Source organism: Pocillopora verrucosa, chromosome 11 (genome assembly GCF_036669915.1).
Source record: "Pocillopora verrucosa isolate sample1 chromosome 11, ASM3666991v2, whole genome shotgun sequence".
Lineage (NCBI taxonomy): Eukaryota > Metazoa > Cnidaria > Anthozoa > Scleractinia > Pocilloporidae > Pocillopora > Pocillopora verrucosa.
The window spans coordinates 812,288-838,949 of record NC_089322.1 but is presented as its reverse complement, the minus strand read 5'-3'; the positions used below and the strand labels follow the sequence as shown (position 1 = coordinate 838,949).

Below are 26,662 nucleotides of genomic sequence, written 5' to 3'. Positions count from 1 at the left end.
GCGTATATTTGTTGTAGAACTTAAATTAAAACTTCGCTCGCTCTTTCACTATGAACAAATTGCTCGAGAAAATTCAGATATTAAATGAATGAAAGTTCCATCGTTCAGTTTAACTGTAACCAAATACCTCACGTTTCAACTTTCTGGGTACTTTTTGTGAACGATTAAAATTAATTGCAGACGGTTTTTAGGCCGCTTGTCAACCAACGTAATGACACTATTGTTTATACAAATTCATTCTGAAACCAATATTTTTCTGTCAACCAAAGTGATTTGATAGAGAGAAAAGAGAGGATTCATAAGTTGTTTATCGGCTTGAGGTAGTGACCGACGTGTTTGCTTAAAAATACTGCCCAGTCGGAAAACGAGGTATATTTATGAAAAATGACAACGAAAGTTGGGATGTACTCGGCGACTCACGAAAGCGTTACCGTGGCCCGTGGACAGAGATAGGAAAATACTGACCGGGTAAAGAACCAATCAGATTGCAAGATTCGTTACCGTGCCCTCTAAAAAAACAATAAAATGAGATATTGATTGAGAATTGATTCTTTCTATCTATTTTGGACGGGTTTCTAATATTTATTTAAAGATCGCCCATGCATAAACAAAATTAATAAATAAACCTTAATTGTGGACTTGTCTTTGCTCGATATGCCCTGTTCTCTCATACGTAAATCTAATATCTCACATTTTGACTGGACAAACCGTTTTTAGCGAAGTGCGAAGCAACTTTGTCGAATAAAACCTTAAAAGAGTCTACCCCGTACATTTGTGCGGCCCCTTTAGTCCTCTTGCTGGCGGCGCTTTTAAACAAGGAAGGTTGTTATTTTCTTTTCCTTTTTGGTCGCCTCAGTTATTGCTGACTTCTCTATTTATACAGTCGCAGTGAAGCACTGCTTTCTTTTGCATTTTTGGCCTCTTTCGGCTGACTTTCCCCCCCCACAATCAGGAGGAAAAACCTCAAGATGAATATGTCTAACCTTTATTTTAAAATGCGTCATGCTTGAATATCAAATAAGACCACATTAAACATCTCACAAATTGAGGACGCCACAAAAATGGCTGATTGGTAATTAAATGGCTTATATTTTGCTATTATTAAATTCGAGAATAATAAAAAAACGAGATTTAGCTAAACTTTAAGTTCTCTTGAACATTAACTTTATGATGAAAACACCGGCGCTCGTCTCAGCCCTTATCAATGTTCAACAATTTTTTTTTTCCACAAACAGTTCACATCTGCATCCAAAAACAAAGCGTAAAATGTGTAATGATGTTATACGAATAAATCTTTCACACGAACTCTAGAATATACTGTAGGCCATTTTGGCAATAGTCTTGGTTTTAAGGGCGTGATGAATGACTCAATAGCTTAGTCATTAAAACCGGCTACGCTCTCACAGAAAGGCACAATCTGTCTCCTCCTGACGGTTTTTAAGAAGTATTACGTGCTTAGTTATCGCTATCTGTTATAGTATTTAGCTAGAGACTGGCAAATTGGGTCATTAGGCTTTCAAATACTTTATTCTTAGTCGCGTAAATAAACCGTTTTTGGTCGACAGATATGTCAGCCTGCTTGTTTTGATAACACCAAGGGTAACAATACATGATTATTGACACACTTCAGTTGTTGTTGTGTAGTTACTGGTGTTGGTGGCCAGCCAAGACCTTTCAAGTTTATTTATATTTCCTTCATTGACATTAATTTTACAAGATATGGATAGAAAAATGATCCATTTTCCAATATTGTCTTCTCGGAAATGTTTGCATTATTACGATAAGTTGCGATGCCAATCGCCCTATTGAAAGTTTATCAAATGATTATTTCTTAACTCTTAAGCGGAGATGTAAATATCTACCCCTAGCCACCGGCACTTAGATGAATATTTGTTTTTGTATATAATTCAATACTGTGAGATAAAATAATACAAAAATATGATTTTGAATAATTTATTTCTGTAATAATCACAGCAGTTTTAGGCGCAAATCCCCTGGGGGTGAATGGAGAAGGATGTGCAGAGTAACGTTTTAGTGACTACTTTCGGGTTCCTTATATCTATATATGGATCGACATATGTCAGATTTTCGGGAGATTCAAATAAAAAAGAAATTTAAATTTAATTTCGTGTGCAGAAATTTCAAAACCCTATCTAAACGATAAATACTTCCCTATAAGCATATTGAACAGTCAAATAGATAAATACTGAAAAAAAGGCAAAAACCAAAATTTTTGAGATCGACATCAGAGTCCCCACCGATCTTTTGATCGACGATCGTGGTTTTATTTCACTTTAATTTATAGGACACTCCCTGTCTCAGAAAAAAAATTGTTGTCTTAGCCCAGCCTTGAACTGGGAGAGAAATGTGAAGTTTAGTATCATCCAATAATATTCAGTAAAACAAGACTGAGGGGCATATGAAAAGTCATTTACATAAATTCTGAACAAAACAAGTCATGGAACAACAGCTTGTGGCACTCTGGATTCAAAGACCAGAGAGTCAGGGACTCAGAATTTATGAGCGCTACTTGTTTTCTATCAGATAGATTAATGATGAACCAAGCCACGCCGAAATTCCCTCGTTTATTTTGTCAAAGGGCCTGCTCATGTCAAAAAACACAGCGACAGACAGTAAGAAAATAACTGCCGTTGTCTATTTCTCTAAAAATCATAGCACAGTACTTCTAACGATAAAAGTTGAAGCAATGGGTTAGGCAATGTCAGCGTTACATGTAAGTGCTCGTGAAAAAAACAAAATTGAAAAATGACTGAGTGAGAATCCATTATTATATTAGCTCGTCTGTGTTTCTCGAAAACGCCATCTATTGCTTGATTAAACTCGTCATATTTGCTGACATAGTGCACCAGGAAGGCACGATTAGTGTCAACAATATTCAAACACAATATCCCAAGACGCCAAAATGCCTGAAACTGTGGAGATAAAAAGTGAAAAATAATGCTTCTTTGGCACTTGGAATATCTGCCTTAGGCCAACTTCTGCACTAAGAATCATCACAATGAGGTCATTTATGTTTCAAACTTCTAAAACACTTTTCTCAGATAATGATTAGAAGCAGTGATGTGAAATAACAACATTCAAGACTAATCAGCTTAATATCGCCTATCTAATCAACAAATTGGAATAGAGAACTCGATTGAAAAGGCTGGTGAGTCCGTAGCTGTCTACAAAAAGGATAAAATGTATTGGGTTAATAATGTTTTGAGGATATGCTACTCCTGGTTGCTAAGCGAGCGTAAGCTGGGAATAGAAAAATATATACACTTATCAGTACTAACGCAGCGCTACTGGATTTTCGTCAATCTTACTCTTTGAAGGAGGCCAGATGTCATTTTAGTTTATGGTATCCTTCAAATCTACAGTTAGATCCAGACCAGCAATTTTTCTGCAATGAATGGAGTAAACGAAACGAGTTTAGCTTAAATAAGTTTATTGAAGCATTTAGGGAGTGCTTATTATTATCAATATTACTTATACTAGGAACAACACTCACAAACTTGCGCAGCATTTCTGACTTGAACAGTTATAAAAAATTATCTTAACAGCAATTTCTTTTTTTTTTCTTTTTTTTTTTGTCTCTATCAGCCTACAGTCAATAACAACAACAAAGCACTGACAAGTGCACCAGGTGAATAAACGGTAAACTAAGAAATGTAAAAGTGAAGTAAATAAACAAGTTTTTTCTTTGAAGGAAATTCCACTTAACCTCCATTTATAAACTATGAAAATGGTTATCATCACTACCAAAGCATTACTAAAGTAAAAGTACGAAAAAACCTACGTCTTAACATAAAAAAACTATGAAATATTGAGGCTGAAATTCTGGAGATATAAACTACAAATTACCACAGAGTGTTATAAGACTACAACCTTAGAGGTTCAGCAATTCTGCTATTAAGCCTCAGTCCTGCACAAGAGGAGTTGCTTCAGATGACTCCTCGTCGTCGTCACTTCCAGTTTCGTCTATATCCGCAGCAGTAAGTTGATTACCATCATACTCTTGTACGCCAGCGTCTCCGTCTAAAAGGTCTACGGCATCACTTTGGTCGTCCATATAGTTTCCAAGATCGTCTTGTTCATCCTTCGTGTACTCTTGTTGGCAAGTCTTAGGTTCTTCTTCTACTGCCTCCTTTTCAGATTGAACTGCTACAGCACCTTCATAACCAACGGTATTTTCAGGTTTACTTGTTACACCTTCTTCGTCATTAGTTTGAATTTCTGGAGGGAAGACGAAATCACTGAGGCCTTCTTTTTCGATCAGAGGATTGTATTGTAAAGAATCAAGATCTTCCTCTTCGATCACACAAGGGAATGGTGAGGCATCGGGTTTGTTCGCCTCATTTGCGGAGCGTGCCAAAGAGGTAGGATCTTCTTTTTCAGTAACAGAAAGGCATTCTGTGGCTTCCAAATCTTCTTCCCCAAGTACAGGGGAGCATGCTGAGTTATTGGAATCTTCTTCCTCAACCACAAGGGGGCATGCTAAAGAATCAGAATTTTCTTCGCCAGTCACAAGGGGACATGCTGAAGCAGCTAGACCGTCTTCGTCCATCACCAGGGAGGATGGTAAAGGATCAATTTCTTCTTCCTCAATCGCAAGAGGGCACTCGGAGTCATCAACATCTTCTTCCTCGTTCTCGCCAAGGTATGGTAAAGTATCACTCTCCAAAGGGTACGCTTGGGCATCCATATCTTTCTTATCACTCTCAAAAGGGTATGCTGCGCAACCTTCTTCTTCTACTTTGATTCCGAGAGGGAAAGTTGTAGAACCATCGTCAATTCCAACCATAGAGGGATGTGCGGTAGCACCGTGCTTACCCACTTCACGGGCGAGATTTCCTGCAGCTGCCCCTTTGCCTTGTAAGTTAATAGCGAAGGGGAAAGCTGTAGCACCATCGTCAATTGCAACCACAAAGGGATGTGCAGCAGCACCGTGCTTACCCACTTCATGGGAGATATTTGCTGCAGCTGCCCCTTTCTCTGGTACGTTAATAGCGAAAGGGAAAGCTTGAGCACCATCGTCAATTGCAACCACAAAGGGATGTGCAGTAGCACCGTGCTTACCCACTTCATGGGCGAGGTTTGCTGTAGCTTCCTCTTTCTCTGGTACGTTAATAGCGAAAGGGAAAGCTTGAGCACCATCGTTTATTGCAATCACAAAGGGATGTGCCGTAGCACCGTGCTTACCCACTTCATGGGAGAGATTTGCTGCAGCTGCCCCTTTCTCTGGTACGTTAATAGCGAAAGGGAAAGCTTGAGCACCATCGTTTATTGCAATCACAAAGGGATGTGCCGTAGCGCCGTGTTCACCCACTTCACGGTCTGGATCTGTCGCAGGCGCTCCTTCGTCTCCTACGTTATATCCAAGAGGGAAAGCTGTAGCATCATCGTCCACTGCAACCAGAAAGGGCTGTGCCGTAGCACCGTGTTCACTCACTTCACCGATGGGATTTGCTGCAGCTGCTCCTAGCTCGTCCGGTCCTGCATCTTCTGGGTTTGCAACAGCTCCACGGTCATCGACAGAGTTGTACTTATCCTGATCATACTTGTCATCGTCAAAGATATCTACATATGTCTATGAAAAAGATTAGAAGGTAATCAGGAACTGCATGAGTTAAAAAATCTTGAACGAATGAATTTCAAAAATTCAACAAAGAAATTCCAAAAATGAGTCACTAAAAAGAAAAAAAGGAGCAGATCAGATATCAATCACAAAGACAAGAACCATTAGTACTTGCATGAATTGATAAGAATAAAATTCAGGTAAGGTCTTCCTTTCTGTCAAAGTTTTCCAAAAGTGTTATTTTAAGATCTGTTCAGTTCTTTCTTGTGCATAGACAACAGAGGGAAAATAAGGATGATCCAGACTAACATGACGTAACCACACTTGCGTATGTTTAAAAGTAACATTGGTTCATGATGAAACTGAATTCACAAATTGTTAGCGGCTGGGTAGTTAATGCATTCTGACATCACATTATTGACGAGAAAAGAAATTCGCAATTGACTTGGTAGGATACCAATTTCAATTTCTGAAGTATATCCTGAATTAGACGCTGTATGGCAAACCTTTGTTTTAATATATGTATCCATTGTTTGGTAGAGCTTCACAAAGTGTGGCCGGTTGGCGCTTTCGTATTTCCAGCAGTTTAACATCACCGCGTATCTATAGAAAAACACAGGGACATATGATTACAGTAATTCTACGGTAGGCATTAATATTGCAAGTAGCAAAGTTGAGAAACCACAACTAGTTACAAAAATAACTGAAATGCTAAGTTTATCTCATTACATTACAGCTCAAACGAATTCTGTGATGAAAAACCCATCGTATTCTTTATTTGACTCAACAACTTTTCATTTTAATTTTTGTAGTGACAAGATAAAATTAATTTCTTAGGAAGGCTACTTATTCAGAGCGAGTGTATCAAAAACCCCTTACCACAGCAGCAATCGATGTTGCTTTTGACTTATATAACATTCCACACAGAGGAAGCAACACTTACAAACTGTCGTCGATATGTTCAGGCTTTGGCAGACGATAACCTTCTTCGATTTTTTTCATTGTCGTGGATTGAGACCATCCATCGTAAGGAATGCCTCCTGTGGAAAAATAATGTTTTTTTTCTGTTGGCCAAAAAAGCACACTTTTTTTGTTGTAATCACTTTCATTCCTCTCAGCGCGATCGAAATGATTCTTCTGTCAAAACGGAAATTAATTGCTGAAATACATTTCGTTTTTATATCAGATGAAAGAGTACTGTAAAAAAAACAAATTTAAGTGTAGCGATGGATTTAAGGTTTTTCAATAATGTACTAAATACTTTCCGTTCTACTTAAACTTAAGCTTTATTTCAAGTTGCAATACTTCTCTATTGTACAATGCTCTTTTGTCCGCTCGGTATCACTCATCAGTTAGTAATTATGCGTGCAATTTCGGCAAGTATATTTCCTGAATATAAAGTAACAAATAAGTTAAGTACCGACAGTGAAGATTTCATACAAGACGATGCCGTAGGACCACCTGTCAAAGAAATGGAAGGATGACGATATATATCAACTGGGGTAGAAAGATAATAATTACTCAGATACTCGGGGTGTTTAAAAATATGCCATCAAGATATAAGCAACCTCCCTAAGAGAAAACGCCATATTTATTAGTTTGATTATCCACTCATCCTTTCATCCGTCTTTTCTTGTCCTAATCAAATTTTGGATATTGGTCGTTTAAGTTAATATTCATATAGTCTCATACTACAACTGCAACCTCAGCTGTTCCTAAGCTTGACGTTTCCTAATAACTCTCTAATCAATAGAGCACTGAATATTCTAGTTTCCCTCGCTACGTTAAGGTAGAATCGTAAAAAATATTCACTCTTGGAATATATGTAGATAATAACCAACACAGTACGTACACATCGCTTTTGGTTGACAGCTGTTCCACATGTCCAAAGAGAATCTCGGGTGCAGTCCATTTGATTGGGATACATCCCTGGATGAGTAACCAAAATATTATAAGCATCTGAAATCTAAAGAGGCTTGTATACAGCTCCTAAAATAATTTGCATATAAGATTAAAACCGTGATGTGAGGATTCACGATAAAGTCAACAGCAGTAGACACCTTTGTACAAATTCTATGAAAACGATTCACACACTCCTTTTGCTTTAAATCTCCTGTGTTACTTTGCCCTTCCAGTTTGTATCTTTGCTATTCAGAGAACGATATCTCTTCCGGCTTTCTTATTTCCTGTGTTCACTCCTTAGGTACAATTTTTTTTTCTGTGAAAGTTTCGATACGCTTAGAATGGCTCCCCATTGAAGGGAAATATGTTTTGCAGTAAGACTCTACAACTGAAAAGAAAGGTTTGTAAGGACAGTAATATTTTAATTCTTCACGTTTTTATCTTCCATACCAGCAGCCCCAAAACCAATTGACTAAATGATGAAAAAATTCTGAAAATTACCCTCTTGGCATTTCCTGGGCCGTATTTGAAATCCTGATAACAGAGCCCAAAGTCAGTCAACTTGCAGACACGATGCTCATCAAGAAGGATGTTACGAGCTGCAAGATCGCGATGAATTACCTGAAATAAAAAAAAATAATGATATAATCTGCTAAAAGGAACGTTGATAAACTACATAAAATAAAAAAATTAGGTATAAGTAGAAAGTTTAACATCATGCTTATTTCAGACCATTTCTCTGTGGAATAGTGATTCTAATGTGCTGGATATTTTTTAGCCGTACAGAGTATTCTTCTCACGATTTGCAAGGCATGCCATTTTAACACATGCAGGACCATAACCCGGAAGAGTTTGAGCACTTACCCCTCTGGACGCGAGGAAAGTCATACCATGTGCGATCTGTTTAGCAAACAGCACCATGTCATACGTTGTCAAGTGGTCGACTCCTCCGACCCCATGATGATATTGGTCGAAAACCCCCCTAGATTTTCTGAGATAGCCCAGCAAGTCACCTCGCCACAGGTACTCCATAATAAGTATTGGCTGAGCTAAGAGGGAAAAACAAGAAAATTATTACATGGCAAGCAGTGCAGAAGTTCCAAAATGTGTTTGAAATGTACATGCTTTATCTATTTATACATTAGGTTATATCTGTAATGAATCAAAGTACAGACAGAGATGGTAAGTAAAAGAAGAATACACGCAGATAGAAAATAGACGGACTCATACGGCAGATTGAAATCTACAGAGAGACAGACAGACAGATAAACGGAGAGACAGAAAAACAGAGATGACTGATAAATAGACAAAGACTTGCCATCTTAAGTTAAAGCTTTTATCACAATTAGCATGTAGATTTTAAAGCTAAAATCTTCCAAGTAATATTCCCTGCATACAGTGCGAAGTAAATTTCTTTAAAACAGTCAAAAAAATGAAATAACCATCGAGTTAGTACCCCATCTTAGCAATACTGATAAAAGTAATGGTACCAGTGGTTGACCTCAGAGATGTTTTTATCATTACTGTGAATTAGCTGATTATAATCATAACAATTACCTCCAACTGTAACACAACCAATGAACTTAACAACATTTTCATGGCCCTCCCTTCCAAAGAGTTTTAATAACTCGATCTCTCTCAGCAGGGCCTTCCTTCCTTTCTCTCCGGAGATTGCTAAGAAACCAAAAAAAAATGAAATAAACAAACAAACATTGCATATCAAGAGAGACAATTAATTATGTGGTGAACATCCACATCTAGAGATGTTGTATATTTGGTGTTAAACTATCAGCGCAAATTACATTTGGTTTGCATTAAAAAAAAAGATAAATGACGTTTTCTAAACCCCATAAAATCCATACTTGTCAAAAAAATGTCAGTTGGTGGTCCTGTTTAATTGTATTGAATATGAAATTTCCAAAATAGATTCAACTTCGTTGAAAAAATTATTTCCCAAGGAAGAGCAATTGTTATTAACTAGGTAAGCTCGTTGAACCGCGCGATTGTTTACAGACAACTCACAAAAGAACAGATGCGATTAAGCCAGGAAATCGCACCTGTTATAATACCTAATCGGTCGAATAGATACTTGAGACAATTTTTAAGATACGCTCTGTTTGCGCCTTCTTGTTTCCTTCCATTCACATGCTACCTAATCCTTGCTTTTATCTTATTAAATGTTATATAAATTCATAAGCATTTCCAGAGTTATTGTAAATTCATTTGACTCTGTAAGCTTGTTAAAGTCGAACCTGTATTTAGCGGTCACGCGTGGGGATGGTTGACCGTTTAATATAGGTTCCACTGAATAGGGGTGTTATTGATAAAGGTTAAAAAAACGTCATTCTATGCCATCACGGACCACTTGACATACACAACCTTGCTCAAAAATACAACCAACATTGATTTCGGGAGATAAACATGGATTAATATTCACTTGAAAGGTTATTTTAAATTTTATTTGAGTACTTCCGCTTTAGTGACCGTTCAGTACAGGTGGGGAACATGACAAATAGGCTGTAAAGGGTGACCACAACCGCTTGGTATAAAAATTACTACAACTAAAGGAGGAAAATGTCGGGACTTTGAAAACCGACCGCTCATTACAAGGTAACCGCTTAACACGGTGCCGCTTTATACAATGTTCGACGACATTATGATTTTCAGCTTTTTCCAACAAAAAGAAGATCATACTATCACCACTAGACGGTCATAAGGCACGAATTTTTGCGCCAAAGGCTCACCTTCTCTAAGTTTCTTTGAGGTCACATGACATGATTTCCCATCAAAAGTTTCTAAGCGGGCAACTTTGCAAAATATACGACGTCAGAAGGTTATAGGTGAACAGCGGGTGATTGGAGGTGGCGCGAAAGTAGTGAAATTTTCAGTATTGTAGTATTTTCCGCTTTTATACGCTTTAATGAAATTTAATCAATAAATTTCCATTTGTCTCCACAGCTGCTTATACTCTAAATGATAATCGTGTTCTGTTATAGGTTCGTTGCGTTATGTGACAAATTACCTGACGACTGGTCCCTCGGGGAACACTTCGCTACTTATTTGACATGCCAGCTGGTAAATCATTTTAACAGCGCATAGCTTTTAAACTATCAATTTTATATATCAGATAGGTTAATTAAGCGAGTTCTAAGAGAAATGCTCTCTATGAAGATGAAAAACACTGAAAATTGATTAAGGATAGTTGAATTAAGCTGAGTGAAAAAAGATCTAAAATTACTTACGTAGGTAGCACTTGACAGCAACTGTGCGATTTCCAGGTCTGCCACGGGAACGACCCAGTAGCGCTCGCCACACTGAACCAAATGCCCCTTTGCCAATATGCTCACGAAGGTTCAGGCGGTCAGCTGCAATCTCCCATCCATCTGTGTTTACGTTCAGCTGATCCATCTCAACTTCATCTTCCCCTTCACTGAATAATTACAGATGAAAAAAATACTTTAACTATCCGTGTTACCCATCTATCTTTTCCTTCTTTGAATCTGGTTTAACGTAACGTGGTAAAGATATCCTCTATATCTCCACTTTAATTTTTTTTCTTTTCATTTTTTTTAATTTCATTTCCGGGTGCTTCAGAAAATTATCACTTGTGACATTTGGATACCAATTTACTGAACCTGTTTTTTCGAGTCATCGACCCAGAGAGGAGATTTTATTGAAAAAAAAAAAGACTGAATAAACCTCTCATGAAGATAACCTAGCGCCGACTGTGTTTTCCGGCATTTTACGTCATATAAATATCGTGTCCCTACGCGAGAAATGAAATACTAACCAAAACCATCCGAAGTATTGTCTACAATCGATATATCGAGTGGTATTTTAAATTTGTCTACAAGACTCCGAGTGTATTTCAACTGTAGTTTCTGTTACAAAGAGTGACGAAGAGTCAAAGCTTCTCTTCTTCTTTACAAGTATGCCACCCACAACTCAGCGTACTGGTAACAAAAAAAAAAGATACTAAACAAGATGTCAAAACAAGTGAAGGACGGACGAATCCAAAATAGAAAGAATGTTAGGAAACATTTGACTGCCATTTGATAAGAACGGCGAAATCTGCCGCTGCTTCGAAAGGAAAAATCTTTTATTTTGGACCACGTGCTCTCGGTGGTGAATAAAATCGGTCCAAACTGAAAAAAAATACTTTTTTGCTCAGCAGTGGCGCTTGTCATTACTCTACTGAGATCTATTCAAGAGTTAGAAACTTCGGAAATAACCACACGTTCAAACAGTGAGCATTAAAAAAAAAAGAAACAATTCACTTACTGCAGCCTAGGTGGCACCTCAGGTGGGGCTATTATCAAAGGATATGTGGGAAGAGATGAAAGAAATCGCTTCGTTGTGAGTAAGGATGACGTCATTAACTAAGTTAAAGCTTGCGACTCAGAAACCACGTGTGACTTATATTTGACTCTGTTGTGAAACAACGAGAGAAGGAATAAGGTGGGTTATCATAGTGATTAGTTTCATATAATTTGTAACGTTTTTGTAATTTGATTAGTAATGGTCTTTGCCGGGACTGTAGAGGGACCTTCAAAATGTAGAATATGACCTGCTTAAAATAGCTCCTTCGTGCTCTAAAACACTGACGTATTAAATGCCACAATCTGCCATATGAAGACATTTTATTTTCGTATGGTAACATTTTACCTGTCTCACGGCGTTTTTTAATGTATGAAATGAACGCCAGTAGAAAAACCACAGCAGCCAAAGGTCCCCCAATGTAGTACCACTCCAGTGAGCTGCTGGAGGGAGCCTCTGAATTTCCCGAAATATAATAATAGAAGAAGCTTTGTAGGAAATTAATTTGCTGGTCGGCATCAAAAATAAAAATTAATATCACCAATTATCCAGATAGAGAGCTAATTTTATTCTTTTTTCGTTGCAACAATTTACGTTGTTCATTGCTCGCGTTGGGTGGGCGGGATTAACCTTTGGAAAAACAGACGTAGATGTGTTAATTTACAAAAAACAGGCAGATAGAAGGAGAAAGATTGGTGAAAGAATTATAGAATATGTTTAACATACTGCAACTATTTCAAATTCGTTTTGAAAAATTTTTTAAAAATGTCTTACAAATTTAATTCATTTCAAATTTCTAGCTCCCAGAAGACCATCAAACCACTGGAAAAGTTTGTGAGGAACATAAAAAGCGGAGGTGTGTTTTATAATAATGACCGTACATAGTTAATTACTAAAATTATATGTGGTTGCTTAAACAACTTACTTTTGACATTTACTGTCACAACAGAGCGAGCCACAGTTCCTGGCTTGTTACGTGCTTCACAAGAATATTCACCATTGTCTTTTTCCACAACTTCAGTAATAACGAGTTTATGTAATCGTGGATCTATAATTGCTCTCTCTATTATTGGGTCTCCATCTTTTTTCCATATTACGTTTATTGTTTCCTCGTTGACTTTGCAAGTCAATGTGAGGATGTCTCCTTTTGTCAGTGTTATGTATTTCTCTGGAACAACTTGAGCAGAGGCTTTTCCTGCGTTCAAAATGGGGCAATTCATTAGAATGCTAGTGTCACGTTAAAACTACAACTATATTATAAACACTCCAAAAACAAAACAAAACAAACAAAAACATGGAAACGAAACTAGTCAAATGTGACCGAAAATGAAAAAAGAAAAAAAGTGTTTCCTTGTGAGTATCGGAGAGGTTTCGATAGAGTTTCAGAACAAGCTTGAAGCCCTCATGTTTTAAATTTCCTGTTCGACCACCCCAGATCCTTCGCTAAACTTCTGAATTAAGGTCTTTATAGTGTTTTATCTTCTCTTGTTCTTTTTTCTGCACCCTTGAATCAGAAGGACACAACAAGTGAGTCATGCAACACGAAGTTTCTTTCTTTTCCAGCACTATGGTAGTGGGTCTGATTTCAAGTAAATGATCGTCTGTCTAAATTCTAAAGCACCACAACATCTTCATTAGATCGTTTTCTGTCACTTCCTGAGGAGAGTGGACCTACCACATTTTCGCAAGCTCGCGTGGTTGAATTTCCGTGGATAAATTGTGGACATCATAGACGCAACTAGAATCAAAATCTCTTATGACAATTTAACCGATAAGGAATACTTCAAGGAAAGTCTGTCCGTATGGTATTTTACGCACGAATTGATAGTATCAGAAATCGAACAGGTGTGCGCAGCGAACGAATGAGATTTCTGGTACAAACCGACTCGCTGTTTTCTCTTTTGTGTTTTTCCTCTGCATGCTTTCTATTCCGCATGATTCTCCACAGAAGTTGGTCAGTCATCGTTTGAAAGTAGTTTGACTCGTTAAACAGTCCTGAGAGCGGATTTTTAAAATTTTTCGAGTGGTTTGAAAAGCGAAACTATTCCCTGAAAGGATTAAATAAAATGATATTGGTACGCTCCACGCGTCAAAAAGCATAATACTTCCCGATTAAATGTATCGTTTTCCTCACAAGTAAAAAAGGCGATGCGCGCCATTTGATTGGCCCTCGGCTTCTTGGACCAGCTTAGGAATGAAAACTTATTTCGTGCCTTTTCAGCGTGTAAATCCGTAAATCGTAAATCTGTGATATTCTCCATCCTCGTTGGCTAAGTCTCATTACGAGTTACAAAAGCCATTGAGGGTGCGAAGGAATTCTTTCGAACGCTCGATCGGTATTCGGCCTCCCGATTTTGGTCACGGATGGAAGCGTCTTCGTTTGAAGTATTTTCCTCTGTATTAGTGTCCTTGTTCAATGTCGCGAATACCAATTGTGTGTCGTATGTAAAATTGGCTTTTGCGTCTCGCTTCCCTTTTGTTCTCTTCTCAGATTCTGGATCTCTCCATCTCGAAGGTCTCTTCTTCAGATTTTTCCTGTTACACTGCATATTTCCAAGTATTTCGAATCAATCAACTCTCAATAGCGCCATCACCTGTCCTTTTTCCTTGGCGTTACTTTCCTACCCAGATCTACGCAGCTCTTTCCTACCCAGATCTACGCAGTTCTTTGCGTTTGTAATCATAAAGATCCGAGGACATTAGTATTAAGCATTGATATCACCAGTTTTTTGAAGGTCGGGCCGCAGTCGTTCGAAGGGTAGATAACACTATCCACTGGATAAAACTCTATCTGGTGGATAACGCTTTACGTTTTGCTATCACACATTCACCGGATAAATATTTAACCGTTAGATAGCGTTATCTGTCCTTTATACAACTGGGCCAAGATTGCCTAAATTCTCTTCGCGCTATTCCTTTTCTCCGTCGCTATTGCCCATGGATTTACAAGTTAATTTTTCTGTCTTAATTTGTTCTCTCCCTATTTCTCTTCTTCATCTTCAACATTATCATCGTCATTATCAACGTCGTCATCATCATCATCATCATCAATATCATTATAACCGAACTTACCATAAACACGCAGACTTGCTGAGGAACTGGTTGTGTTTGCTTTGTTTTTTGCTGTACACTTGTAAGTCCCATTCATCCATTTCGTAACACTTGGCGAAACTAGGAATGATTCTCCTTCGTCATCGATTTGATTCATACCAGATGGCAGGTCACCATTATTAAAAGTCCAGACCAAGGTTGGTGTTGGAATGCCGTAGGCTACGCAACTAAGGTTTGCAGGGTATCCTTCCGTAAGAAATTGGCTTTTCGGAGGCTCAGTGATCTTGGGAGAGCCTTGAAGCAAAAAGATCACCAAGCTAAACAAAGGGTCGCATCGTCCATTTTAACCCCCTCTCCCCCTCCCTTATCCAACCCTAAATTAACTAGTTTCAAAATAAAAGCCAACAACGTTATTGCCGAGCCTTTTTTTCACGAATTTTTATAATGAATGCCGTGACAAGCTATGGTCTGTTGATATCTCTAAAGTCAAAATTGCTCGACGCTCCCAGAATACAATCGGTTTAAGCTTCCTAAAAATTAATTACGTCTGTCTGAACACAAAATTCGTTTACATTTGATATATAAGTTGGCATGTTCTCGCTCTTTAGCTGGTTATCATAATTTGAGTACTTTTTTTATTATTCTTAATCAATTTTGAACTTTGCGGTTTTAAGTCCTTAAATCTGATTTGGTACCAGAGAATCGATTTTTTTTCTCATCTAACTAAAGATTTAAATTGATCCACGAAGTAAATCAACATTTACCTGTCACCGTAATATGAAAAGCTGATTCATTTTTCCCTTCACTTTTTTAGCGCTGCATGTTATTGACCAGGATTTCCATAACTCACTTGATCAATAGTGAGAATGTTGTTGTTACCAAGATTCAACCCAGCCTTAGTCCAGAGTATCTCAGGTGTAGGGAAGCCGCTTAAAGAGCATTTAAACTAAGGCGATGATTTAGAGGTAACCGACTGACTTTTGAGCTAAGGGTTAATTTAAATTTAAATTGGTCACCATAAAGATTTTCTCAGCTGACGTTACGACCGTTAGCCCTTCGTCAGAGCTAACACTCGAGACATCAGCTTGGGAACTACTTACGGTGGCCAATCTACATTACTTACTCGTTTGGTAAAAACAAAGTGTATTTTACAGAGTTTGGAAGTTAATAAAAGGACAGTTGAGGGATATCTGTACAGCATTTTCGACCAAAAGATGGGTCCTTGACTTTCTCCTCATTCAAAAAACTACTTACATTTACAAGGCCGTGATTCCCGAGTTCTTGAGCAGTTAAATTCTAGAAGTAAGGTTATCCAGATAATCTTTTAAAGGTAATAAAGGCTTGGAGATAAAGTCATCTTATTTCTATTAAAGAAAACATCCCTTGAAAATAACTGCTGAAGGTTCCTGCCTAGTTATCATTACAATCGATACATAAGAGTTTATCCATTTGAATAAAAATTTATAAATGCTGTATAGTTTTTTGAAGTTGTAAAACAATGGCGAAAACCCGCCATTGCACTTGTGAGTCACAAATTCACCAAAACTCCCTCTTGTCACTTACCGACTCTTTCCCGGTACTCGTTGCATTCTTCGCAGTCACTCCAAGATGACCACGCCATACAACCTTTGAAAACAATAAGTTGTGCGCACAGGGTCATATGTCATAATATCACTCTACCTATGCTCTTTACTTCCTTTGCTGCATTAATCTGCTGCTTGTCAAAGGATACCAAAATACGTAATTGTTAGTGTCTATATCCCCAGTTTCTAATTTCCATGGAGACTTCGAACTAACATCTCCAGGTTAAAAAGGATTGATGGCTTGAAGCTTATAAATCACCCAACCTACAGCTCCCTATTTATATTAAGCCTCATTCGTGTTTTCTCAACATCAGTCACGGATTTATTATGTTATAAAGCCAGGGAAAATGACACTGTTTTGGGTTGCTCAAATGGATGACTGTGCAAAAATGTTAAAAGAAACAAACTAGGATTTTAACGTTTTCAATTTTTGATTTTCAACTTTATTGTAAAAGTTTTACCAGTTGATGGCCGAAGCCTGAAACGTTGAAATTCACTTTTTATAACAATTAAAAGTTTTATTTCTATGCAACATCTTTGTCCATGAATCTAATGATACTCAGAGAAGAGTATCCTGTCTGAATTCCCCTATTAAGATCCATTCGTTTGTTTTCAACCATCGACCCTTTATCCTGCGTACTGATAAATGATAATTTAAGCATGGTTACTCACAATCTGTTATATCAGTTCGGATGAGGATGTTAGGTGAACATGAAAAGAAAGATTCACATTCGGTGAGTAAATAAGCGGCTTAATATAGCCATGGAATACTTGACTACACACATCATTAGCTTAACAAACAAACTGAACTCGTCGCACTCACCCGCTTATGAATCCGGAAACAACGCCGTGAAAGAGGAAAACAATTTTGAAAAGATCTTAATCCAGTAACTATTCATGTGCATATTTGAACCAACCAGTTTGTTTAATTTGATACGTCAATATTTTACATTGAAATCGATAATTATGTAAAAGAATTTGTTAAATCAAACAAAAAATCAGCCAAGTATGACTGATATCTGATGATAATTATACAACTATCGTTTAATACAGAACTTTGGTATTGATTTTATACTAATACTTTCCACATCGGTAAAATCGTTTGGATAATAACATTATAACATTAACAGCTATCACTAACTGTCACTGATACACACACAGATATTTCTTTGCTATTTACGATTGCAATTTGCTGATCAGTAATCAGCCGGTGCAGAGAGTCAATAGTGTATATTAAGCCACAGGAGAGTTCTTTATTTATAGGAACGGATGATATTGATAGATACCTTCCAATTTGGCTAGACAGAAAAGATAAGATAAGAAAGGAGGAGCAGTTAATGATCTAATAACATAGCTTAAGTTATGAAATTACAATTCATCGTAAAATTCTACCCCCCCCCCTTTTGTTTTTTAGGAAAGGAATTAGGTTCCAGTACTTTCTCAACACATGGAAAGCGAGTATTAGCGCCTAAATTTACATTTCCCAGAGAAGGATGTGATTTTGGAAAAAGATTATCCAGAACTTAAGAGAAAATTCTCAAGGATGGGTTGCATTTCTAAATGTTTGTTTAACCTCGTTCACGCCGATTTTATGCGTAGTATGACCAGCTCTTGAATTACTTATGTTAAACTTTGTTTTAATTCTGTTCTGCTTTTGTCAGGCCTTATAATGATCCTAATGTAGACACCGCGAACTTTTTTGTTTGCAGTCTTGGACGAGATTCAGCCGCTATCAGGAAGTTGAGAAAGTTAGCATTGCTGAATCGAATGTTCTTCAACAGCTGTCACCAGCCGATCACAGGATGAGAGGCCAGTTATGCATGGAAGTCTTTACCAATAAATATGCCGTAAGCACGAGTGGAGCTCAAAATTCAAAATAAAGCATAAAAGTAAACTTAAACACATTGATGGACGTCAGCATAAATTTCACTGGTTAAAACTGTATTATTGTAAGCGAAAGCGATTTTCAATGGGAGTTTCAGAAGTAATCCTTGGTAACATCGGAGTTTTGCTACGCCTCGTCCTGCACTACAGCTTCTCAGCAAATTTGATTTTACATGATCACGTGCGTTTTCCAGTCCTGGATACCAAATGTTTGCTTTGAATATGAGATTCTTGAGGCTCCAGTGATTTTTCGTTGTTCTGATTCGCCGTGATAATAACCTGGCTTTGTTTTTACAACACTTAATCGACATGCACTCCGAAAAGAGTAAACAATTCATACGCGGTCTGGTTGTAAATAAGATCTTAGGTACTAAAGGAAAATTTGATTGTCTTGAGCATGATTATCAAGAATAAGAATTACACGAGACAAACTAAATTCAACTTACCAGCTAAGTGATTGCAGAAGTGGCATGTAAATAAAAGTTATAAAAAATAAATTAAATTAAAACGTGCATCTGTTGCTCAAAGCATTCATTTCTTTATTGAGAAATGCTATGCACTTTTTCTTTCGTTTATCACCTGTACTTTATTTAAATATGTTAACGTAAACGTACTGTGAAGGTGCCATGCAAATAGATATGCGAAACATGTACTTACGTCCTAATAGTTTTCACAGTTGCCAAGGCCAAGGAATAAGAAAAAACATAAATCAAGAACAGAAAATAGATAAAAGGAAAGTAATTAACTGCTAAGAGAGTTGATATTCATTAATCAGTCGGCTAAGACCTCTGCTCTTTAAATAATTCTGATATGAAACCATTTTCATGATTATGGCTTTAATTCTCATAATTAGTTTTAAGTAACTAACACCTCAACTTTACAGTCTACCACAGACGAAATTAAATCTTTTAGTAAACTGAGCCACTGAATCAAAATCTGATCCTTATCTACTTATGGTTCACACTGAATATGTATTTTCACATGAGCCTAGTTCAAAACGACGTCAACAAGTTTCCAACCATAAGTTAGGAAGCAAGGCGAATATCAGAATGCCATGTTTATTGATGATCATAATTTCTCATCCATAATAATATCAATAAAACGAAATTGTAGCCTTCATTATTACAAAAGTAAGCGACAGTGACACATATATGTTGCATGACTGTTACTGCAGTAGTGAAAAGACATGTGAAATGCGCCGAATAACTATAAAAATAAGACATACTTACGATCTATTTGCCCGTTAAGGTAGGAAATAGGAGAAAGAGATATGTTAGTTAGTGATGCACATTTGTTATTGCTTACATTGTTCTTCAGTTTGGTATCGTCAAGTAAAAGTGTCTTGTTAATGGAAGAGCCAGTAGTATGACTACGCATCCTATTACACTAGCCACAACTGTTGGGTATTTCAAATGGTTACCATGTTGGCAGTCAATGATGAAGTCTGACCAGATAAGAGTCTTTAACATGCTGTGGGCCACCAATAGTAAAAAGGACATTTTGCCAAAGTATAACTCTTGGCCGCAATCAAAAATATTGACTTGGGCGAAAACTATACCAGTTCATTGTAAGTAAACCTTTTTCTTTTACAAATCTACTCTTTCGCAAAAATGATGATAACTCTGAAGAGAGTCTAATATATGATGACTGATGATGACTGTCGTATAGTACCTGGTTTGTTGGAAATGTAAAAATGAATGAGGAAAAGTAAAGAAAATGCTACTTACGACCTGTTATGTCAATTAGACGTTGGTGAACCCCATGGAAAAGAGGAGAAAATGAATCAACTGAAATTTACTATCAGTTTAAAGCCGTTGTGAGAAACTGTGTACTAATTGACTGAGTGGGAGGGCCGGACGGGAAAGTATTTGGCTCGAGGTCATGACGTACGGACCGAGCAAAACACAGAGGTCCAAGTGCTATGACCGAAAGCCAGATATTTCCCATCCAGCCCGACCTAACTAAGTCGTTACGCATTTTATCGTATGTCTTTTCAGTGTGGAAAATTTCGATTTTTTTTTTCGTAAATTCTACGCGATATACTGGCGAACGCGGAATAGCCACAAAAACGATTCTACAATTAATACTTTTCCTTTCTGTTTTCGAGTTAGAACAGGAAACTCACATTTCATCGAAAAACGTGGCATTTGTTTCCATTTGTACTCTCTGCTGTCACTCATTTTTGGCCACAAAAGCGGACAATGTTTTTCATTTAATATTTTTTGCCCAAGTACACTAGGGCCGGGCGGTTTTTCCGAACCGGTAGCTCGTTTCTCGGGGTCCTGGTGACTTAACGGGCCCGTAAAGCTGTTCTGCTTTTCTTCAAGATGGTTTCAAATGCTTTAACGATTCTACAATAAAACTTTTAGCTTAAGAAACAAAATGGAACACTAAGGTTGCCAGGCTGCTTCTTTCTTCCTAAAATTTTGATTTTAAAGTATTGCCTCGAGACCGTTAAGTTACCAGGCATTTCGAGAAACGGGCGCCGGCTCACGCAAACCCGTCCGGTCCTACACACGTCAGCTTTTCTATGGAATCACGCGAGCAGGGCCAGACGGGCCATATGATAAAATCGATTAATGCTAATTAATTTATGTCTTTGAGCATATTTTCAGACATCAAGAGATTATAATATCTTGCAAAGCATTTTGAATTGAACAGAATAAAAGAAAAGGGCTTCGAGAAGGGTTGTTTACTTTTCACTTTTTTTTGCTCAATAACATGATCTAGGTATGAACTAAAATAATTTCTTACCCGCTAAATCGTCCACAAACCATGATTTTACAGAGGAAAGAGCAACAGAAATAAATTGTTAGCTCAATTTAAGTGTTTCATACAAAAAAATAATACTAAGGCAACAAATTGATTCTTTTAAATACTTGATATGGCGTAAGATAACAAAATTCTATAAATTATAGAATTTTGTTTTCTTTCACCGTATTGTATAACCTAGTTTATGAGTTGCTTAGAGTTTAAACGTACCGAAAGGCCAATGATCGCAAAAGGAAAAAGGCAAATACCACTACACAATGAAACTTTCCTACTTGAGTGATTTTCTACTTTTTTAACTAAAAGATTGAACATGCCGTGCGTAGGTTGTTTAACTCACCCTGAAGTGCTCTAAGCAAAGATATGCTACGCAAAATATAAATTCTAGACAAGATGAATTGTAAGTGGATTTTCACATACTAAGCGATCATCTGACTGAAATTTTCTGCGCGAGCAGAATTTAACAAGTTTCAAATTAAAAAAATTCAGTAACGGTTCGAACTGCGCTTTCTTTTACTGATCGCGAGAAGATACTATGTGTAACGGCTGCCACGCCTTTGCTACCGGACATTGATTTGTTATAAGTTTGTTTCGTGTTAAACGTGTTAAACCGCAATAGTGACGTTATTGTTTGTCCATTAGGGACGTGATCTCTAAGTACCACCCAGAACCGCATTTTAGTTAGTTATCTTGCGTTGGGCTAACGATAAGACGTGTTTATCGAAAAGCGCCCTTTTGCCCACCTTATCTCGAAGTTCGTTTTGGTCAAACCTTCACAAGCGAGACTGTTATGTTATGCTTATGTTTCTTCTCTTCGTACTTGTTTAAACATCTAGTCTTTCGGCAGTTTCGCCCAGTTTTTTATACCAGTTTCTTTGCAACTTTGTAACACGTGGCTTACGTTGTTCATGCTTTGTTAGTAAGCCGCTCGTTTTTTCTCACTCGGTTATTAGTTTTGTTAGAATTCGTTTGCAAGCGGTTCTCCTTTATCGTTGAAGATAGTCTTTTCTGAGTTTGTTTTAGAGTTTTAGCTAGTCTTTTGGGATCTTGCTTTTATATCGGAATGATTGGAATGTTGGTCCGTATCTTAGAATTTAGCTTAGCTTCTTCCTTATTATTTCATATTTCAATTTACGATAAGTACTTGGATACCTCGACTACGCTATTAAAACGATTCAAGTCTTTTCCGTAAAATATATCCTCGCTTCATAGTGCGTCTTCACCAGCGAAACTCATAGTTGTCGGTGAAATTTGCTTCGCTTGTGTCGGCCGCTACACTATGCGTCTTAAGCACCCGAAATTTCAACTCACTGAAAAGAAGATCTGAACTGGTCAGAAAATGTCGCGAAAATTATAGAGACAGTAAACAAACTAGAACACTATTACAATTAGTCAATGAAACTCAATTAGAGATTACGAATAGGCAGAAAGCAAATTTTGCACTACATTTCAATTGTTAATTACATTTAATATCAAAATAGATATTCAACTTGCCTCAAGCAATTCCAATCCTATAGAAAACATTATCTTAACTAATAGCTACTTAGAAGGAATGAAAATGTTACTTACCGTCTAATTTCCCAAATTTGGGTCAACGCGCAAGATTTAAAGGAAAATACAGAAAGAAAGAAAAGGAAGTAAGTACACTTGAGTACAAACGCAATTTAATGAATACCTATAATCATTAAATACAACCCCCCAAAAAGGAAATTTTAATCTTCAGATGTTTTGTGAAGTTAATTGCATGATAGCAATCAAAACTTATACTTTTTCGCATAATGTTTAACACTGTCTGTGCTATTCTGAGAGCAACAAAGTAAACACAACTTGAATTGTTTCTTAATGTAATGTATGGTAAAAACCTTTAAATATTTACTCTTCTCGATATACAATTACTCGACTCGACTTGTTTGTAGCAATTTTATTTGGTCAGTAACAATCATTACGCTAATAACTATTAAGTGCCGCTCTCCCTAAGAACGGTCCTCTCGACTTCCCGTCGGGAAAAAGTTTTCTTTTATTTTTTGCCCATGGAAAGGGTTTAGGACACATGTTTCAAAAATTGGGTCGCTAGAAGCCAAAATAATTTTTGGCTGGTACACCCGTGTGCACAGCGATCGAAAGTGTAAATTTCACAGATTTTTTCCAGCGCGCAGCGACTGCAATAATATAGCTCACGCAATTCTATCTTGCTACAAGTTACAAGGTGCATTTAATCAGTTCAATGAGAAAATATGGAAACTTCAGCTGAAATATTTTTCATACAACTCTTCTTCATTCGACCTTTATTTGCATATCAAAATTTACCAATTTGCACGAAAGAATTCTCAAAATGCAGGCGTTAATCGGGCGAAAAGATTGCCACAAACCCATGGGGGTATCTGTAGCTGTCATCCACCAACATCTTAAAGGAAACGCAAATCCACGTGTTTGCTTAATTGCGCTCTTGTGAATGATCGTTTGCATAATTCTGAAATTCGACCAAGATCTCCTTTTGACCGATCAAACTTCGTTTGTTTATCCTCTACGTTGAGGATTTCAGGTTTTCATAACAACTGAATGAAGAAAAGATGCCGAGTTGTCCTAAAACGTTGCGTAAACGTGATCGGTCGTAACGCTTGCGCGCTTGCGTGACTTTACAAAGTAGACAAAGGTGATCGGAAGGCGCCTTCGAGATTATTTTCGTTGAAATATCTGGTAATGAACCACGCACAGTGTGGAGAAGATCAAAATTAAAGAATAAAGTTTGGTACTCTAGTCATTAGAGACATATCGCGTCGCTTAAAAGGGCCCACAAACAAGTCGAAATACGTTACAGTTTTATTTACCAAAACAACATGCATACACTCGGAAAGAATTTTCGCATTTTCTCCCGAGGTTTTGCACACGGAACGCGATGAACTAGCCCTCCTTTCTAAAAATCTGTTTCCATCATTAATGATTTTACGGTGTTATGGACCACAACGGTTTTGACTGACAAACTCGACGTTTCTCTGCGACCATCAGAATCAACTGGACAAACCCAGCATGATGTATTGCGTGACGTGATCGTGCAATTTTTCCCTTGTCAGATGACCTACATCGAGGAACCTGTAGTGAAAGTCAAACATTGGAAACTTCATTTAAGTAACTTTACCGGTACTCGTAATTTACATTGTTAATGTTATTGTTAATCCGGGATACCGATACCTTTTAGTGCCCGTCAACACATATGTCAGCGGACTCGTTCTGTGAAGACGCCATTTTGTGAAGTATATGTAGCACGAGGTTTTTGTAGATTAAAGCCTTTAGAAACGAGGCCAAACGTTTGTTTAACTATCATAACAATTTAATCTACAAAAAAAAAAAAAAAACAAATGGATAAAGTCCTCAGGCCCGAGAGATTCAGCGCCGATCCAAGCACGTCTGGAGCATCAAAATCGTGGATTCACTGGCGTCGAACCTTCGAAAATTTCCTCGCCGTATTGACGGAAGAAGGCCTCGATAAATTTGGAGTCCTGACAAATTTTATTTCGCCTGCGGTATTCGAATATGTAGAAGAATGTGCCGACTACGAATCTGCAATCGAAACTCTTCAAAATATTTTCGTGAAGCCGACGAACGAAATCCACGCCAGACACGTGCTCGCTACCAGACGACAACAGGTTGGTGAAACTCTAGACGAATATCTTCAAGCGCTCAAAACTCTCGCCAAAGACTGCAACTTTCAATCTGTCACCGCTGCCAAATATTGTGAGGAATATATACGGGATGCTTTCATTACTGGGCTACATTCTAACCAAATACGCCAAAGGCTACTAGAAAACAAAACTCTAGATCTGAAAACGATGTTTGACCAGGCCAGGGCGCTCGACTCTGCCATGCGCAGTTCAGAGAGTTACTCTGTCCCTCAACCTGTCAGCGTTGCAGCCTCAGCACAAGAAATGACCGCTCAGAATCCAATCCAAGTCGATTCTGCTCAGTCAGACTCCACACTCGCTGCAATTGATTCAAAGTGCTTCTTCTGTGGAAATCCTAAACACCCTCGTTCCAAGTGTCCAGCCAGAGATGCAATTTGCAATAAATGTCAAAAGAGGGGACATTTTGCGAAAGTCTGCCGAAGCAAGGCATCTAAACCCAGCGAAGTTTCAGCTGCTCTCTGGCCACCTACTCTTGCCACCGTAGGAATTCCCCAATCTCTTAAAGGATCAACTGCTACTGTTGTTGTCAACAAGGTCTGGAGTGTAGAAGCACTCTTTGACAGCGGAAGCAGTGAAAGCTACATACATCCAAGCCTTGTTGAAGTAGCTGCTATCTCTGTTAACCCTTCGGTCAGCCAGGTCTCCATGGCAACATCTTTGTTAAGTACAAAGACCGAGGGCTCTTGCTCTGTTACTATTAACTACCAAGGTCAAACTTATAAAGACTTTCGCCTGTTGGTTATGCCAGGGCTTTGCTCTGATCTGATTTTAGGACTCGATTTTCAGTCTCAACATGATAGTGTCACATTCAAGTATGGCGGAACAAATCCGCCGCTGTCGGTATGCAGTCTCACTACTCTGAACATAGAGCCGCCATCACCATTTTCAAACCTCACTGCCGACTGCCATCCTATTGCTACAAAGTCCAGGCGCTACAGCAAAGAAGACCTGAACTTCATTGGCAATGAAGTAGAACGGTTGCTCAAGGAAGGCATTATTGAGCCAAGCCGGTCCCCTTGGCGGGCACAAGTAGTTGTCACAAAGGATGAGAATCACAAGAAACGCCTAGCTATTGATTATTCCCAGACAATCAATAGATTCACCCAACTAGATGCTTTCCCGCTGCCGAGGATCAGTGATACGATCAACGAAATAGCTCAGTACAAAGTGTTCAGTACCCTTGACCTCCAGAGTGCGTATCATCAAATACCTTTAAGAGAAGATGACAAGCCTTACACTGCGTTTGAAGCTAAAGGTGGGCTTTATCAGTTTACCAGGCTTCCTTTCGGTGTAACCAACGGTGTAGCCTGCTTCCAAAGAGAAATGATGAGATTTGTTGAAGATAACCACTTGAAAGCTGTGTTTCCATACATCGACAACATAACTGTATGTGGAAAGGATCAAGCTGACCATGATGCTAACCTCATATTATTCCAGGAGGCTTCTCAAAAGGCGAATCTTAAATTCAACGACAGCAAAAGCGTCTTCTCTGCTCAACGACTGCCGTTACTGGGATATGTCATTGAAAATGGTTCTATTAGTCCAGACCCCGAAAGATTAAGGCCTCTACTGGAGCTCCCACTGCCGCAAAGCTCAAAGGCTCTTAATAGATGTCTGGGACTCTTCTCTTACTATTCTCAATGGGTTCCTTGTTTCGCCGACAGAATTAAACCCATAACCAGCTGTAGATCATTTCCTTTATCTTCTGAAGCACAGAAAGCATTTGAAGACTTAAAGAGGATCATTGCCAAAGCTGCTGTCTCTGCCATAGACGAGAGTATTCCATTTGAGGTGGAAACAGACGCCTCAGATGTAGCGCTAGCCGCTACCCTAAATCAGAAGGGCAGACCTGTAGCCTTTTTCTCCCGCACCCTTCAAGGTAGTGAACTGAAACA

At 38.1% G+C, this 26,662-nt stretch overlaps 2 protein-coding genes across 2 annotated transcripts; one reads left to right on the top strand and one right to left on the bottom strand.

The window, feature by feature from the left end:
• Nucleotides 1-3,545: 3,545 nt before the first annotated feature.
• On the bottom strand, nt 3,546-15,036 carry LOC131771043 (fibroblast growth factor receptor 2-like). Its single transcript, XM_066174452.1, has 14 exons — nt 14,873-15,036; nt 12,726-12,995; nt 12,149-12,256; nt 11,765-11,792; nt 10,726-10,913; nt 9,041-9,157; nt 8,348-8,532; nt 7,985-8,104; nt 7,434-7,510; nt 7,002-7,042; nt 6,525-6,621; nt 6,088-6,184; nt 5,149-5,593; nt 3,546-4,779 (listed from the first exon to the last, which is right to left on the bottom strand). Exons 1-14 carry the CDS (start codon nt 15,006-15,008, stop codon nt 3,923-3,925), a joined length of 2,766 nt encoding a protein of 921 aa, XP_066030549.1. The 5' UTR covers nt 15,009-15,036; the 3' UTR covers nt 3,546-3,922.
• A 9,407-nt stretch (nt 15,037-24,443) lies between these two features.
• On the top strand, nt 24,444-26,374 carry LOC131791282 (uncharacterized). The gene is made up of 2 exons (XM_059108627.2): nt 24,444-26,219; nt 26,309-26,374. Exons 1-2 carry the CDS (start codon nt 24,444-24,446, stop codon nt 26,372-26,374), a joined length of 1,842 nt encoding a protein of 613 aa, XP_058964610.2.
• Nucleotides 26,375-26,662: the final 288 nt, after the last annotated feature.